Raw genomic sequence first — 17,171 nt, forward strand, 5'->3', positions numbered from 1 at the left:
AGAAAAGAAATATGTATTGTTATAACCTTACAAATTTCTGAAAAAGAGAAAAATTTAGTTGAAAAAATCAATTTTACCTCAATCTGTTTGAACATGTTAAAAAAGCATAAAACGCGACGATTATAAACGAGAGAATATTGACAATAAAATCAGTATTCTCATTTGCATGTTAAAAAAATCATGTGAAACATCTGAAATCATTAATCTAAGCATCATACTAAAAACTTTGAAAAAAATCAGCTGAATCCCCATACTGAACGCTTTGCTGTGCCAAACCAGATTAGATTTTCAAGCTGCGTCCGCTGGCCCACACATCGCCATCCGGACGACGACGACGACGAGTCTCAGGTGTTGCCCGTGAGTCTCACAACTCAAAACTCACGCAAGCTGCTTGTTTATATTTTTTTGTAAAAAAAAAAACGGTGTCAGTAAGTCAAATGAGACGAGAAAAAGTTGTTTTCCCGGACGTCACACGAGCATGCTTCAAGTTGCGTTGAGGTTTTTTGGGGTGGACATTTTCTTGGATTTTCTAAAAAGAAAAAAAAACAGTAACTTGAGATAATTTTGCGGCTTAACTGATCGTTAATTCGCTGGAACACTATCTGCAAACCTGGACGCGTGCGTGGGTGGGCTGAAAATTGTGCTTATAATAAATTTTGAATGATGTTTTTTTTTCACGTGGAGGAGGAAATTTCTCCAGCGGGCCGGGAAATTGTTTTGGTAATTAATGGCCGAAATCATCGGCATCGATGCGGTTTGCGGAATGCATTATGCCTTTATGGCTTCCGGCTTGAAGCTCGGGCTCGGGATTTATTTCGTCATTGCGACATGCAAACTACTAAATGATGCATCACGCGGCGATGCAAAATGTAGTCAGCTCTTTGGGGTTTGACCTTTTTGAGGTGACATTTCAATCAAATTTAAATGCATTGCAGGCAGTTCTATGTTTTATTTATTTGATTGTTTAATTTGTCAAAAATATTTATCCAAGAAAAAAGAAACCTGGACTTAAAAATATAAGTTTAAAATTTATGAAGAGAAAATTAAAAAAAAACGTCGCTTCAATTGTTGAAACTGAAGCATGTATTTTTTGTTTGTTTTTGCACTCGGCACCAGCCTGCCACCCATCAGTACGAATAGTCATGACCGAGTTTTCCCCGACTGACTGACTGACTGGCCGCCGGCCGTCACTAATTTTCCTGATGCTGGTGCTTGGAAAAACACCGTGCAAACACCTTAACGCACCGACACCACCACGGCGCATGGGAAAAGTTATTTTTGGAACATTTTTCGAAAAATGAAAACCGACGACGACGATGACCCCAAAACAAGTGCAGTTTTTTGAAGAGCAAACAAAAAATGGCTGATTTGTTGCACATTTCGGACACGAAAAAGGGGCTTCAAATCGGGGCAATTATGAAAAGGACATGACACCTGTCACGTGATCACCTTGAAAACTCGGTTTGTCAATCTCTCTCTCCCCCTCCGATCCTGTCCCAGGAAGGTCTCCAAGGTCGCGTCGTTCCGTTACCCCTGACTAATGCAAAGGTATATTAAGTCGTGTTCATTTAAATGTCGGAAATCTCAAAACTTCAATTATCGTCACACGGCGTAACCAAAAATCTAATTGAATTCAACGTAATTTCTTTCTCTTATTTCATTTGCAGTTAATTTTCAGCGGCGAGTACACCAAGGCCATGTCGAAGGATTGGCACTCGGGCCACTTTTGCTGTTGGCAGTGCGACGAAAGTCTGACCGGCCAGCGGTACGTGCTGCGCGATGAGCATCCCTACTGCATCAAGTGCTACGAGAACGTGTTCGCGAACGTGTGCGAGGAGTGCAACAAGACGATCGGCATCGACTCCAAGGTATTTTTTTTTTTTCATAAAATTATTATTATTAGATCCTTTTCGATACTGGGACCTGGTTAGGACCGAGTCATCGACTTCCGGTACCGAAGCAGGATAAGTTGACATGATTTTTTTTGTTGTTTTTTTTGGGTTTAGGAAGATTGAAAATTGCAAAATTGTCTCAAATTTTGAAAAATGTTTAAGTTGGTTATTTAGAAATTTGACTCAATTTCCACAATTATTATTTAAAATTGGTAAAATTCAATTAAAAAAATTGATCTTACATCAATTAAAACCAAAATAATTAACAAAAAAAATGGTTAAATTTGATTGAGTTATAATCAAAAATGTACAGCCTCTGACTAAAAATCCCTTTGGCCAGTTGTCGCAATTGCAAGCCTTGTCAAAACAGCTGGATTTGATCTGAACTTCATATCTGGAGGTTTTTTTTAACTCCATTAAACCATTTTTATTTTTTTTATTTTTTCAAAAACACACAGAACGAAAAAATGGTTTACTGGACCTTTTAAAAAAAATCTCCGAAATTCATCTTTCTTTATCATATTACATGTAAAAAGTTTCAACATTGCTCGGATATTTCACGGATTTTTTATTTAAAAGAAAGACATTTTATTTATATTTCTTGTATCATTGAATCTTAGACAAAAATGTATTTACCTTTTTTGTTATGATTTGCAATACATATTTGCAAAAAGTGGTATAGTATAATTTATTTATTTTTTATTATTAATAAATGTAGCTATTCTATAAGGATGCTACGCAATTTATCTCAAATTACTAGCCTATTTTTTGCAAAACAAATTACAGTTATGATACGGCTACAAATTGGCAAAATATCAGTAAATTTAAATATGAAAAAAATAAAATTTTCGAAGCTTTCACATCTTTTACTGAAATGTGGAGCAATTCTCTGGGATTTCAGTCATTCGATTTTTTTTGTAATTTTTAATCCGGCTGGAACTTTTTTGGTGCCTTCGGTATGCCCAAAGAAGCCATTTTGCATCATTAGTTTGTCCACATAATTTTCCATACAAATTTGGCAGCTGTCCATACAAAAATGATATGTGAAAATCAAAAATCTGTATCTTTTGAAGGAAGTTTTTGATCGATTTGGTGTCTTCGGCAAAGTTGTAAGTATGGATACGGACTACACTAAAAAAAAATGATACACGGTAACAAAAATTTGGTGATTTTTAATTTAACTTTTTGTCACTAAAACTTGATTTGCAAAAAAACACTATTTTTAATATTTTTTTTAGTTTTCGATATGTTTTAAAGGACATTAAATGCCAACTTTTCAGAAATTTCCAGGTTGTGCAAAAAATCATTGACCGAGTTATGAATTTTTGAATCAATACTGATTTTTTTCAAAAAATCGAAAAATTGGTCGCAAAAATTTTCAACTTCATTTTTCGATTTAAAATCAAATTTGCAATCAAAAAGTACTTTAGTGAAATTTTGATAAAGTTCACCGTTTTGCAGTTAAATCCATTTTTAGGTGACTTTTTTGAAAATAGTCGCAGTTTTTCATTTTTTTAAATAAGTGCACATGTTTGCCCACTTTTGAAAAAAATATTTTTGAGTATCTGTGAAAATTCTCTATATTTTGCTTTTTTGAACTTTGTTGATGCGACCCTTAGGTGCGAGATATTGCCATGCAGAGGTTTAAAAACAGCTGAGATATCGACATTAGAAAATGGTGTGTTGTTTGGGTGAGACTTAGAAAACAAAACTTTTCCTTTTTTAAACCTTTGCATGGCAATATCTCAGCAACTAAGGGTCGTATCAACAAAGTTCAAAAAAGCAAAATATACAGAATTTTCTTAGCTTTTCAAAAAAAAATTTTTTTCGAAAGTGGGCAAACATGTGCACTTATTTTAAAAAATGAAAAATTGCGACTATTTTCAAAAAAGTCACCTAAAAATGGATTTAACTTGAAAACGGTGCCTTTTATCAAAATTTCACTACAGTACTTTTTGATTGCAAATTTAATTTTACATCAAAAAATGAAGCTAATAAATTTTTGCGACCAATTTTTCAATTTTTTGAAAAAAATAGTATTGATTTTGATAATCATAACTCGCTTGGTAATTATAATAACTTTAAATTAAATTAGAATTGGCCTAAGAAAAAGTGAAAGTCTTTTTTTTTGCCTGACGTAAACAAATCGAAAGAATTGAAGCATCATTTAATTTTAAAAAAAAACTGTTATATATTTAGTAGTGCCAGATCGAAAAATATTGTTGTTTTTTTTTTAATCCTGCAATAAGATTTCTTCCATTTTGTTTCCATATATGGGTGAGCGTGCTCAGGGACCAAAATTACCCCTTAGGAAAAAAGTTTCACGCAAATTTCACTTTTTCGTTCAATTTAAATTTTTGTATTGTTTTTAATATCTGGCAACCCTGTCGAGAGTTAAACCCACATAAGTAATATTTATGTTTTCCAAGCCGGATTACGCTTAGTAAGTAAACTATGTCGATGATTTCAGATCTATCGCTGGTTATGTAATCAATAGACTTATCCATGCATCGTATTTAAAAGCAATTTATAAATTAGATGATCTGGCAACCCTGCGTCAAGTTAAGATTAAAAACATAACACTTTTGGTTTTTAGCTTAAAAAACAGGCCTCTCCCATTTTCTTTTGAATGTTGTTTTTTTAAGTGAATTGAATGACAATCAGCTGAAAACAATTCAAAAACTTTTATCTGTGTTGATATTCATGTAAGCATGCTTGAAACTGTTTGGAAAAAGTAGATAATTAGTTAATTTTATTAAACTTGTATAATTTTTTGTTAAAACACAATTTTTCTTTAAAAGTTGGATTTTTGAAAACTTATGGCTGTGAAACAATACTTTTTTTGTTTGTTTTGAAAGTCGTAACCATGGTTTGAAATTTCAATATTCATATGTTTTGTGAAATGTTATTTTTGCTCGTTTATCGAATATTTCAGTTAAAGCAAACTAGATGAAATTTTGTTTTCGTCATTGTTAAATTTTTATATTTATATGTATAAAAACTGGGATTTTTTATGTTTTTGTTCTTCTTGTTTTAAAATCCTAATGAAATAATGTTTCTCAAAATCAGAAACCAAAAATTTAAATACTGTTTAGAAAACTGTAAGATCGATGTAAACTTCGTAGGGCACATTTTAAAATGTATATTTTTCGTTTTTAATCAAATGGAACTAACTTGCATACCTATAAATTCATAACCTCATTAAAATTGTTAAAACTTTTTTTGTCATTTTGAAAATTCTAGTATGTTTGGTAGGACACGAAGGACAAAAAATGCTCTGAGTCTTCAAAATTTGTAAAAAGACATAAAGAGCTTTTCATCAAGTACAAAAACAACCGTTGTTTAATGTATCCTGAATAGATTATAATCGATTGTATTACTTTTTTCATAACTAAAGTTTTTTTAATCGATTTGATCAGGAATTTCAAAAATACTGAATGAACAATTCACCTTAAGTAGTTTTCACCCACAACACGAAAAAATCAATTCCCAAATTCGTGAATTGTGTACATGAATTTGGGAACCACGAAGGAATAAATTCACGTTGACATTAATAAATTCCTTCGTGGTTTGCAAATTCATGAAAACAATTCACGGCTACAGGTATTGTTTTTTTTCTGTGAATACAAAAAAATAAACTTATTTATTTCAAAAGTACAGTCTAAACTTTAAAGTTTCTAAAATCTAAAATTAAAAACAAATGTTCTGAATTTGTATACCTTTAATTTAAGAACTTAGACATTAATTTCCCAATCTCTTCCTCCCGTTCCCAACAGGATCTGTCCTACAAAGACAAGCACTGGCACGAGGCGTGCTTCCTGTGCAACAAGTGCCGCATCTCGCTCGTCGACAAGCAGTTCGGCTCGAAGGCCGACAAGATCTACTGCGGCAACTGCTACGATGCCCAGTTCGCGTCCCGATGCGACGGCTGCGGCGAGATCTTCCGCGCCGGTAAGTCCCTTTTCCCTTTTTATTTTCTCGAAAATATTTGATTTACATTTGGAGAAATTAAGTCACTTGTCTTGAGACACTCACTTCAAACGCCTTGAACCAGATTAAGGGTGGTATTCATCAGGGTTGCCAGATCCAGAAATTTTGCCTAAATTAAACCTTGGCCCGAAGTCTAATTGAATCTCTGAACTACAACTTTACGACCAAATCATCTAAAATCGAGGACCATTATCGTTCCGGGCCTCCGCTAATGGCGCTAATCAAGATAAAATTCCGGGCCCCGGAACATCTGTTTTCTCAATTTGCTACACGGCACTGCTGTTCGGACCGACTAAAATCAAACCCAAAATTAGAGCAGCCGCGTTCTTTTCCGTTCCAAACACCGCCTACACCTCGTTGAAGCCGGAGGTCATCATCTGCGCTGAACACGGTTCCTTCATAAATCTTCCCGGCCGAGCAAGGTAGCTACCACAACAATGATCAATTCTTGAGTTTGTTATATCGTTCCTCAATGACAATCGCCAGAAGCATTCGAAAGCGAAAGGGACAACGCGGTCGTGAAATTTGATCATCGCGGAACGTAACGCCCACGCGTAATGCCCTGGTCACGGTCACCACGGTGACCCCTTCAAAAACGAGGACTGTGCTATAAAAATACACTTTTGATTGACAGCACTGCTACCGAGCAGTCGTGAAACTGGTTTTATAGCACCGCCATTATGGCTCTTGCATGACAGATGAATGCGGCGGCAGAACTTGAATCATTTTGTGACATTTTTTGAAGAAAAAGCAGTAAATTAGATTTGCCGGCGTTGTCACGCTCTAAAGTAATTAACCTAATTTCTAATGATTATTCATAAACATGTTACCGCTTAGTACAATGTAGTATTAGGAAAGCGAAAATATAAAACATCAATTTTGGGGAAATGTTTTATAGCAACACACATTCATTTTATGACGTTTTCCAAATCCTAGCACAGATGAACAGACCTAGAACCGCACTTGCCATAAATTATGGAAATTATCGCAAAACATGCGACATTGGCCACCACGCGGAATCGCAGATTATGCATCTGGCACTTGTTTTGCGCGTGTGGCTTTCCTACACACAGAATTCCGTGGGTATCAGCGCAAAAAGTTGGCCCTCAACCGTAAACAAACTCTCGTACCCCCCGCGTTTGTGTCTCCTACTTTCAATGTCAAGTATGAATGCCTGGAGTACTGCGCTGATACAGCAAACTTTGTCCGACGCGACGCGACACAGCGAGTGGGTTGCACTTTATTCAGACAAATGCAGTACTTTTGTTGACGTTTGTTCCTTTAGTTCCCTTTATGTTTCGGGTGTCATCGCGACTTCGTCGCAGCAGGCGGAGTCGATTGTCGCAAATCGTCAATCAAACCGGCGAAGACGATGAGCACGCCATGACATAACCTCCAAAAAGGTTCTCGCGAACATTGCTTTGTGGTCGTCTGACTTTGAAATCTTGCTCTCCAGCGCTTTGCGCTTTGTCAACAGTCGCCATTATGGCAGCGCAAACGTCAAGCCTAAACTCCGCCATAAAATCACCCAGCATGATCGTGATCGTCGTGGAGAGCGCCAACGGGGCCAAACTGTCGAAAGTCATTTCGCCTATTTTCACGCCGATTGGCGGCCGCGCCACTCTCCCCCTAAATCAATGTCGACCTGTCAACGTCCAAAAGTGCAAAGCCGTCGGGCTATTTCGCTGATTGATGTGGCGTGCATCCTAAAATACGGGGACTTTTGTTGACAACCGCGGCGCGGCCGACTGCGATGACAGCCCGTGTGATGCAATGGAAGAAAGGCAGGCGAATAAAAAATAACCAAGAGAAAGATTGTAAAGCTGATTTAGCGTGTTAATTGCGCTATAATGAGACGTCGTGTTGTGTTTTTTCTCTTTCTGTTTGTGGATAGAAGAAAAAAATGGGGATTAAATTTCAGATTGGCATCGGCTAGAGACACGCTGACCGCACAGATCATGCTGAAGACATAGATCTTTGGACGAAGAATAGATCATTGTTCACAGAAGGTTTTAGTTCATATCATTTTACAACATTACTTGTCTACTAGTTTATGAAAGAATCGTGCAGTGACGTTTCGCAGAAATAAACCAAGATATGTAGATAAAGTGTACAAAAGTAAACATTTAACCGCAGCAAAAGTGCATCTTTCACTGACAGATTACAAATGGAGCAATTAATTTTAAACTGAGAATAGATTTAGTGGCAATTAAGCGTTTCAATTCCCAGTAAAAATAGCTGATCTAGCCCATCTACTCGCGTAACGCACCACCGTTGCTATAAAAATCTGACAGCTGGACGCCATTATGGCGCCCCGGATCAATCTCGCTGCAAACGCGTGCCAACGTCTCAAAATCTACACGTGACGGGCGGAACAACTGCATGGCTTCACCGCGGTCATGCAAACAACAGTCCACAAACTAAACACAGCGGCCCTCTCAACCGTGAACCCGTGCGCGCCGCCGGTGACGGCATCCACCGGCGCAAACAAGAAGCTCATCTCGCCCGGTGAGATGGCACATTCCGCGATCTGCAAAAACAAAATCCCAATTTCGGACTCATCAACATGGTGCCAAATTATGAACTACGTGCTAATAAACTCGCTCCGGATTAGACGAAGCTTGTTTACGGGGTAAATATGGTGCGAACGGAACTATACTGTGCTATAAAACGGTTGACCATAAACAGCCAAAACATTCCATTATGTGAATGACGCCTACGCGCGCCGCCGAACTCTGTGGGAACGCCTCGACATTGACAGCCGCGTTGAAGCGTTACGAATCGGTTGGTTTGTTGTTGTTGTTTTGACGTTGTCATCATCATCATCTTCAACCGACTTGGCGTCGGATCTGTTTCCAGCAAACACAAAAGATGATAAATTTGAGTGTTGTGTACTTAACAAGCTGCGTAGCAGACCAATTTTTACGACCGCAAATTTTGGATGATTTCACAGCATTTGTTTGCGATGATTGCTAAGGTAGGGATGGCAGTATACGGTCAAAATGTTTTGTAACGCCTCGCGTAACGCTGTTCGTGATCATTCTGAATCTCATTTCATAGCGCCATCCTCGATTTCGTTGAAGCTAACAATCTGGTACGCCACCTTACACGTATTTGGCCGCTGGAAACCTCCTCCAACTCCCGAATACGGCCGCAGCTGACGATCGGTAATTCCGAGAAATTGCATACCGAATATACTCCCCAGTTGAAGCATTTTGACAGTTTTACTGCCGGGCGATCTTTGTTCCGCACCGCATCCACTTGACCTTTGCGAAATGTCCTCATCAGCGCTGCCAGTCTCAATTGAAGCAGACAAAAGTGTAACCGCCATAAACACGCATGCAATTAGGTTTAAAATTTTTATCGCAGCCGTTACGACTTGTCTGCCCAGTTTTGACCCAGATCGGCCGCAGAAAGAACAATCAAAATTATTCATTTTGACACGCTACAGGATCGCACCTCGCCCACGCCGCCGCAGATCCTACGGGGATGAGACATTTGAGCGGCGGCGATGACGCCGACGACTTTATTCTCTGGTCAATTGGCCGACCGTGATCCATTGCTCTGCGACGACGATGTCGAGTCTAGCTGTCATATTTACACGAATTTATGACTATTTGCTGGAGGGAAACAAGGTACACGGTTTTGAGATTTCTTCGGCGAAAATTAGAACAATCGATGAGGTAAGCCGGTTACAGGTTGTACAAATAAGGGATAAGCCGCTTCTGGAGCCGAATTGGCTCAGACAGTGTTGCTTCGAGGTCATGACGGGGTGATTCACAGATTAAACTTGATCAGGCTAGTGTTGCCAGCTCTATACCAATATTATCTGTTGACAAACGGTTTGACAATTCAACGTTACATGCGTTACCTAGGCTCTAATGTTATAAAACGCTGAAAGGCAAGTGTTGCCAGTTTTGAGAAATACTATCTTTTCTGTGGACTAACGATTTCGACAGTTCCACGTTACATGCGTTACTAAATCTACACGCACATTCAAAATCAGTCAGTTTTCGTCAAACATACTCAGAAATGATAAAAGCATCTGCCAGATTTCAGAAAATTTCCCGTTGAACTCAACAAAAACTGAGTATTTTGGTATGAGAGAGTAGGAGCTGACAAAGTTCAATGTCATTCCGAAGCTCCAATGTCGAACTGTCATCCACCCAGCTCCACCACACAATAAACTCATTTCAACGGGCAGCCCAGTGGCGCCCCAACAATTCCGCCACAATCGTAAAAAGGCCAAAATGTAGTGCCAGAACCAATAGATACCGACGTTTCCCCAATGCAGTCGTAAAAATGGAGAAGCTCCCGGCGCCGGCTAGTCATTCGATACAATTTAGACGCACATTTCATGACTGTTTTGGCAGTTCCAAACACTGGTACTTCCGTGCCAGTCGGTCTAAACTGCCATCTATCACGCGACATTCCTCGCCATAATCGACCTACGAGTTCGCGGATTCCCACCGTCCCGTAAAGATGAAGACAAATTTCTGTTGATGTAGGTTAGTAACGCCCTCTTTCTATTATTTTCTTTGTTGTCGGTGTGTAACGCTGGTTTGTTTACAACCGGCCCGCATTGCCATAATCGATCGACGTTACCAATGTCAGTTTCGCTGCCAGAAGTGCAAACCGCACCGCTCGTGGTTTGCGATTACAATTATTGGCATTGTGCTAATTTGCGTCAAATATGGCCGGGCAAACAATAACAAGCGCAAGGGGAGCGAGGGTCCACGATCACGAGCTGACCTTTGCTGGTCACCCTCGCGGAAAAAGGTTCCCGCTTCCGTTTGCACGGAAAGTCCGTGCGCTTGCTATAAAAGTTGGCTGTCAAAGTGACAGCAGGCGCTTTATGGCACTCGGCGGCCAAATTTCACTCTTTGAACTTCTCTTTCCTCAAATTTCTAACTTTCCGTGCCCGCGCATGCAACACTGATATCGATTGATAGAAATAAATGGATATTTCGTTCATATTTCAATAAAAGGCATTATTTATTGGTTCTCGTTTGTGGCGGGGGTTCCATTTGTCGCCGTACATCTGAGGGGGCGGACCGCGGACAAAAATGCGTACGTGGGGGGCTGGCCGCCCGGAAAGGTGGGGTTGCCAGTGACAGTTTTTTTTTTCGCTGTGCGCTGCACATGTTCAAATTAGAAATTTAAATAAATCGATCCGAACTGCGCCACCGCAGCTCGTGGAGCTAGGTTTTTATGATAATTGATAATAGGCTTATAAGGGGACGCCACCATTATCGAAGGTGGGGGTGCCAATCAAAAGTCGGATGGATGGGGCCTTAATGTGCGCGTTTAATGTGTCTTGGCTGCGATTGCGCGGGAGAAATCGCTCAATTTTTCGGGGGCTATGATTTATGCTGATTGGGTGCGCTAATGTGAGATTATGTTTCATTTTTGAAAAATCAGGAATAAGCCATGTTTCGGTTCTCGTATTTTCATGCCGGATTCTGCATAATTCTTCACCATTTTTAAGTAAAATTATATCCAGTTTTTCAGGCATGGTGGCCTTTATAAACGGCAACAGTGTAACGTCAACCTGAAATGTCAAATCGCGTAATGGTACAGAGAAATCTCTTTTGACGCGGAGGCGTTACGCTTTTTGTTCCGTCGATTTCGCTTAAACCATACCGTTTTTTTTGCAAGCTTCAAAAAGCATTTTTGTAGATCTTAATAAAATCTACAAATTGCGCTTAAAAGATTGTAAAATGTTTCGTCTTTCCAGAGAAACCGACAAATTAGAAAAAAACGTAACGCATCAAAACTGCTTTCCCAATTTGCCCCACATTGCCACAGATCAAGGTATGTAGATTAGATAAGGTAAGGCGGTAATTCCCAGCTGTCAATATTGTTTGCACGAAACCCGGATTATATATGGAGATTTTCAGAAAAGTGAAATTTTGACCATTTCCCGACAAATATCACCGGATTTTTTTCCGTGGGGTTGTGAGGCATGACAAACTGAACCGAAAAACGCGTTTAGTTGAATTTATTTTTTTGAAAAAATATTTGTGTTTTAAAAGCGTGTTTCGGTTCAGTTTGGCATGCTTAACAACCCCACAGAAAAAAATCTGGTGAAATTTGCCCGGAAAATGGTCAAATTTTCACTTTTCTGAAAATCTCCATATAAAATCCGGGTTTCGTGCTAAATAACTATTTTGACAGCTTGAAAACTTTACCTTACTAATCTACATACATTGGCAACAGATGAGGGTTTTTGTATTTGACACGTCAAAGAAAAAAATGTTATTTTAGCATCCGAACGCAGGCGTTACGCTTTACATTCAGCTGATTGATTTCAAACAGTACTATATTTTTGCATTCTTTTCAAGGAAATTTTTATATTTTCTCACAATTAACAGAAATTAACGAAAAAAAAGCGTCCTTCTCTTTACGTGGAGGCGTTACATTTTATAATTTTACGATTTTTCTGCCAAGCAAGAAAAATGTTTATGGTAACAGATTTTGTGCCCAAAAAAGTAATATTGCATCAGAAACTGGTGAATTTCCATCAGTTTTTAGTAGATTTGTATAATGTTCACATTTTTTAGGTAAAATTACTCAAAAAAGAGGTGATTTTTCGTGAAGCTTGAATTTTTTTTGTTAAGTTTCAGAGTAATCGAAATAAAAAAGCGTAACGCCTCCGCGTAACAATAGGTTTCACTGTGGTTCAAAATTGCTGCCAGTTATATTTTTGATTTTAGTAAAAAATTCAAAAAGTAGCTGGCAGCAACAGCTACTCTTACTATACAGAGAAACCTCTTTTTACGCGGTGGCGTTACGCTTCTTATTTCGTCGATTTCTCTTCAACCATTCAATATTTTTGCAAGCTTCAAAAAGCGTTTTGTAGATCTGAACAAAACCTACACATTGCTTTAAAAAGATTGCAGAAATGTCGCGTCGTTCTAGAAAAATTGACAAGTTAGAGAAACGTAACGCATTGCGTAAAAAGAGGTATCTCTGTAATCCAGGTTTTTAACAACATGGACGAATACCGAAGGTAACGCATGTAACGGTACGGGGGCACTGTCAAACCAATTTTGTAACGCACGTTCACGTCACGTCATTCTTGAACTCCTGTCAAAAATTTTCACCAAGATGGCGTCACACATTTTTGCTTTCACCCCATCCGCACACAACAAAACATTTTCTGCTGCTGCCCGGAATATTTTCGAGACAACCCGTTTCTCTCCGAAAGCCGCTGCCCAGGAACAACCCCAGACAGATCCGCTGGCTGGAACCAAGTCCATAGTGCTAGAAATAAACTCGAGACAGCAAAGCAGAAAGATGCTCGTGAAAAACCTTTACTTCCTGCAACCTCCAGCCGGAACCGTGTCCGTGGCTAAGAAAATCATCCGAGGCAACATTCGCTGGCCACTGGCCATGGAACAGTGGAAAAGTGAGTGGGAAATACAAGACACAGAACCTGTTGGTTTCGGGCAGCGGCTTCCTGTAGAAACGGTGTTGTCTCAGGTGTTTTTATTTACCACGGACACGGTTCCAGCTAACAGTTCTGTCGCGTGTTTCTGGCCAGCAGGTTCTTGCTGTCCTCGAGATTTTTAGCAATTTGGTGCACATTCTATTCACTGGTGGGTTGCCCAGGGTCAACCAAACCAGGTGGATCTCTGCAGCTAGAAACAAAAAAACGGTGGGCCGCCCGTCAATTTTTACCGACATGGCGAGAATCAAAATAAAAACAAATTTTCTAAAACATTTGCCAACTGTTCCACCGAACCACATTTCCTGGTCCATTTTCCAAAAGTTGTCCTCATTCCGGAAGGATCACACCATCTCTAGTTTAAGGTTATGTTCACAAAACAAATCTATCTGTTGTTGCACTTATTTTAGTGCGGGGTTAGGAACCGTACTTTTACACCAAAGTCATCCGAGACTCAAACGTTTCTGCCGGATGGCTACTGCTGGGAACAAAGCAGCGCTCGCTGAAGAGTGGAAAAAACCGCAAGAAAATAACCCAGATAAAACCTACTGGTCGGAAACCCGAGAACCAGACAAATGCACGGATCAGGACGCCAGAAAGAAACTCGCGACAGAACTGTTAGCTGGAACCGTGTCCGTGGTTAAGAAAAACACCCGAGACAACCAGTTTCTACCGGCAGCCGCTACCCAAAACCAACAGGTTCTGTGTCTTCACACTGACTTTTCCACTGTTCCACGGCCAGTGGCCAGCGAATGTTGCCTCGGATGTTTTTCTTAGCCACGGACTCGGTTCCGGCTGGAGGTTGCAGGAAGTAAAGCGAGAAGTAAAGGTTCTTCCACGAGCATCTTTCGGCCTTGCTGTCTCCGGTTAATTTCTGGCACTATCTCGGGCACTATCGTTTCACGTTCCGGCCAGCGGATAAAGACGGATCTGCCGTGGGTTGCTCCTGGGAAGCTGTTTTTGTAGAGAAACGAAACCCTCGACAACACTCCAGCAGAAAAAGTTTTGTTGTGTGCGGACGGTGCGGTGCGGAAGCAAAAATGTGAGACGCCATCTTGGTGAAAATTTTTGGCAGGAGTTCAAGAATGACGTGACGGGAGCGTGCGTTACAAAATTGGTTTGACAGTACCCCCGTACCGTTACAAGCATTACATTCGGTATTCGTCCATATTGTTAAAAACCTGGATAGGATCCTGAAGCTCCAAGGCTGTACAGTAAAACCTCACATAGTGCGCAGGCGTTACGCTTTATATTTCATCGATTTCTCAAACACGACATAATATTTTTGCATTCTTTTTGAAGCAATTTGTTCGTCAATCTACAATAAGCTTCAAAAAGATTACAAAAACATTGTGCCGTTAGTGCACAGGCGTTACGCTTTGTATTTCGTCGATTTCTCAAACAAGCAATAATATTATTTCAATCTTTTAGAAGCAATTTGATCGTCTTGTTCCAATCTACAATTAAAAAATATTGCAAAATTTTTATGTCGTTTTAGAGTAATCAAAGAATTACAAAGCGTTAAGTCTTCGTACTATGCGACTATTGACTGTATCTCAGTTACACACCATCTTGATTGGCATTAGTGTGAGTGTATCACTCCGTGCCAGTAAAACCAAAACAATAACAATTTACCGTGCCAGGATAACCAAAACATAAACAAGGTCAGCTTCCATCGGAGTGACAGAGTCAGCGCTAGCGAATTTGGACAACCGCATCACTACACACGTAATCGCGAGTACATCAGGTAGAAAGTCATACTAAAACTCTATGTATTTTTTGTGTCAAACGATAAAAAACACACATAAAACAATTTCTGATCACTTTTTTATGTTAATGCAAAAAAAATGACAAGACAACATTTTACGACGGATCAACTATGGTCCCCTTGGAATGAGCTGTCATGCAGGATACTTTCTGTCAAGTAAGGCAGTGAAGTTAATCTTTCAATATTGATTCAAACATCATGTTTAACCCCTAGTGGCCGTACAAAGCGTCTTTGTGTTTTGAAAAACAAACTTCAACGTTGTGAAAAATAATATCAGCAATTTAGTCTTAATTTTAGGACCAAATTTCAAATTCTGCAAATAATAGCATTGATTTTTTTAAATTATAGCATCGTCCGTGGCATCACCTCATAAAGCTCCAACTCCGATTTTCTTGTTCAAACCAAACTTAAAAGTCATAAATCAACCCTTCTCAACTTCGCCGTTCTTTGTTCAGCTATTTTCAAAAAGACTAAGAACCACAAGGTAATCACCGCTCATTTGAATGTGAAAAGCTCCACACTTCTTTGTAACTCTCTGCTGATGGCCCACAACAACACCGTAGAGTACAAACAACTTGAAGAAATTCAATCCGCCAAACAACACTTACCGTTCCGTACAAGAGAGTCCTCTCCAGTTACCACCTAGTTCCTTACAGGGTAGAAAGTTTTAAAAACTGACGTAAACGCCATTTTTAAAAGATGTTTATTTCAATTGATTTATGTAAATTATATTTAAAAAAATGCATCATCTTCAGCTTGTCATAAGTAGATAGTTCGAGTACCCTTTGACCAAGTACTCTCGGATCTGCCTCGTAAATCTACTGGAACTTGACTCCATCAAAAGAAAAGTACCTCCCTTCAGCGTTCCCCAAGTCACGCAACCACCTCTATCTCACTGAGAAGAGAGCTCGCGGTGGTAGTGTGGAGTTCCAGGCAATAGTTTCCAGCTATACACTGCTGACGAGGTGAGCAACAACTCTTGCCTCGGCATAAGAATAACACTGGCCGCGCTCGCCGGCTTCAGTTATGAATGAACTTTTGTCCGGATTACATCGCTGTTCCGTTCCGTCGTGACCGACCCTTTCGCTAGGAAGTACCGAGATCACCTCCTCCGCAACGGTTTTAAGACCCCCACACGTGGCTACCTCTTTTCGTGAAAGTGACCAACAGTTGGTGAAGAGCTTTTGAGTGTGTAATTTGGAGGTCGAAAGCGAAGAAGTGCGCAAATTAGTGCTAGAAAGTGGTTAATTTTTTTCAGTGTGTGAGCCAAAGCTCATAAAAATCCTCAAATAAAAAGTTTTAACCAAAAAAAAGAGGGTCCCAAAAAAAATGGCCACCGACATTCTGGCGTCCGACTTTGACAGCCGGTTGCGGCTCAAAACCAAAACCATCGGCGGCGAGCGGATCAAGCGGGCCAAGGAAACCGGCGAGGACATTGCCGTGCTCAGCATGTTCCTGCCGGGGGCGACCGCCGCCAAGGAGAACGCCATCTTCCGGTGCCACCTCGGGATGGAGTGCATGCTCGGCGACTGTCGTGACACGACGCCAGGTCTGTTGTTTTGGAATTCGGGGTGGGAGGTTTTTGGGTCATTAGCAAAAATGAGGGGTTGTTTGTGTTTGAAGAAGGTGAAGCCGGAGTTTAAATAAGCTTGGAAGAGTGATGTTCATTTTAGAGTTGTTTGCAACTGGTCTCTCGATGTTAGACAAAGCGTGAAATTTATGCTAATCAATGCAGATGAGGTTTTTTGACAAATTGAAGGATTCCCCGATCCCATTATATGTAATTGAGCAACATTTTGTGGAGACATCAATTAGTATTAGAGACAAGCCTTACAATAATAAAGCTTAAATTTATACAGAGAAACCTATTTTTACGCGGTGCGTTACGTTTTTCTAATTTGTCGATTTGTCTGGAATGACGCCACATTTTTGCAATTTTTTGAAAGCAATTTGTATGATTTGTTCAGATCTACAAGTCGCTTTTTGAAGCTTGCAAAAATATTGTATGGGTTAGGAGAAATAATCTCCTAAACAAAAAGCGTAACGTCACCGCCAAAAAACTGGCATCGCT

At 39.8% G+C, this 17,171-nt stretch overlaps 1 protein-coding gene across 9 annotated transcripts in view; it reads left to right on the forward strand.

Annotated features, from left to right (window-relative positions):
• The window catches only part of LOC6054536 (four and a half LIM domains protein 2), a 278,680-nt gene that overhangs the window by 251,166 nt on the left and 10,343 nt on the right, over nucleotides 1-17,171 (forward strand). For 7 of the 9 annotated variants that reach the window (XM_038262090.1, XM_038262089.1, XM_038262091.1 and 4 more), the window contains 2 exons: nucleotides 1,668-1,868; nucleotides 5,669-5,843. In XM_038262090.1, the coding sequence (XP_038118018.1) occupies nucleotides 1,668-1,868; nucleotides 5,669-5,843 (376 nt within the window). Of the gene's footprint in view, nucleotides 1-1,667; nucleotides 1,869-5,668; nucleotides 5,844-16,122; nucleotides 16,650-17,171 lie in introns of those variants that run through there. The other 2 variants (XM_038262092.1, XM_001850789.2) reach the window with 2 other exon arrangements.

This window comes from Culex quinquefasciatus, chromosome 3 (genome assembly GCF_015732765.1).
Source record: "Culex quinquefasciatus strain JHB chromosome 3, VPISU_Cqui_1.0_pri_paternal, whole genome shotgun sequence".
Lineage (NCBI taxonomy): Eukaryota > Metazoa > Arthropoda > Insecta > Diptera > Culicidae > Culex > Culex quinquefasciatus.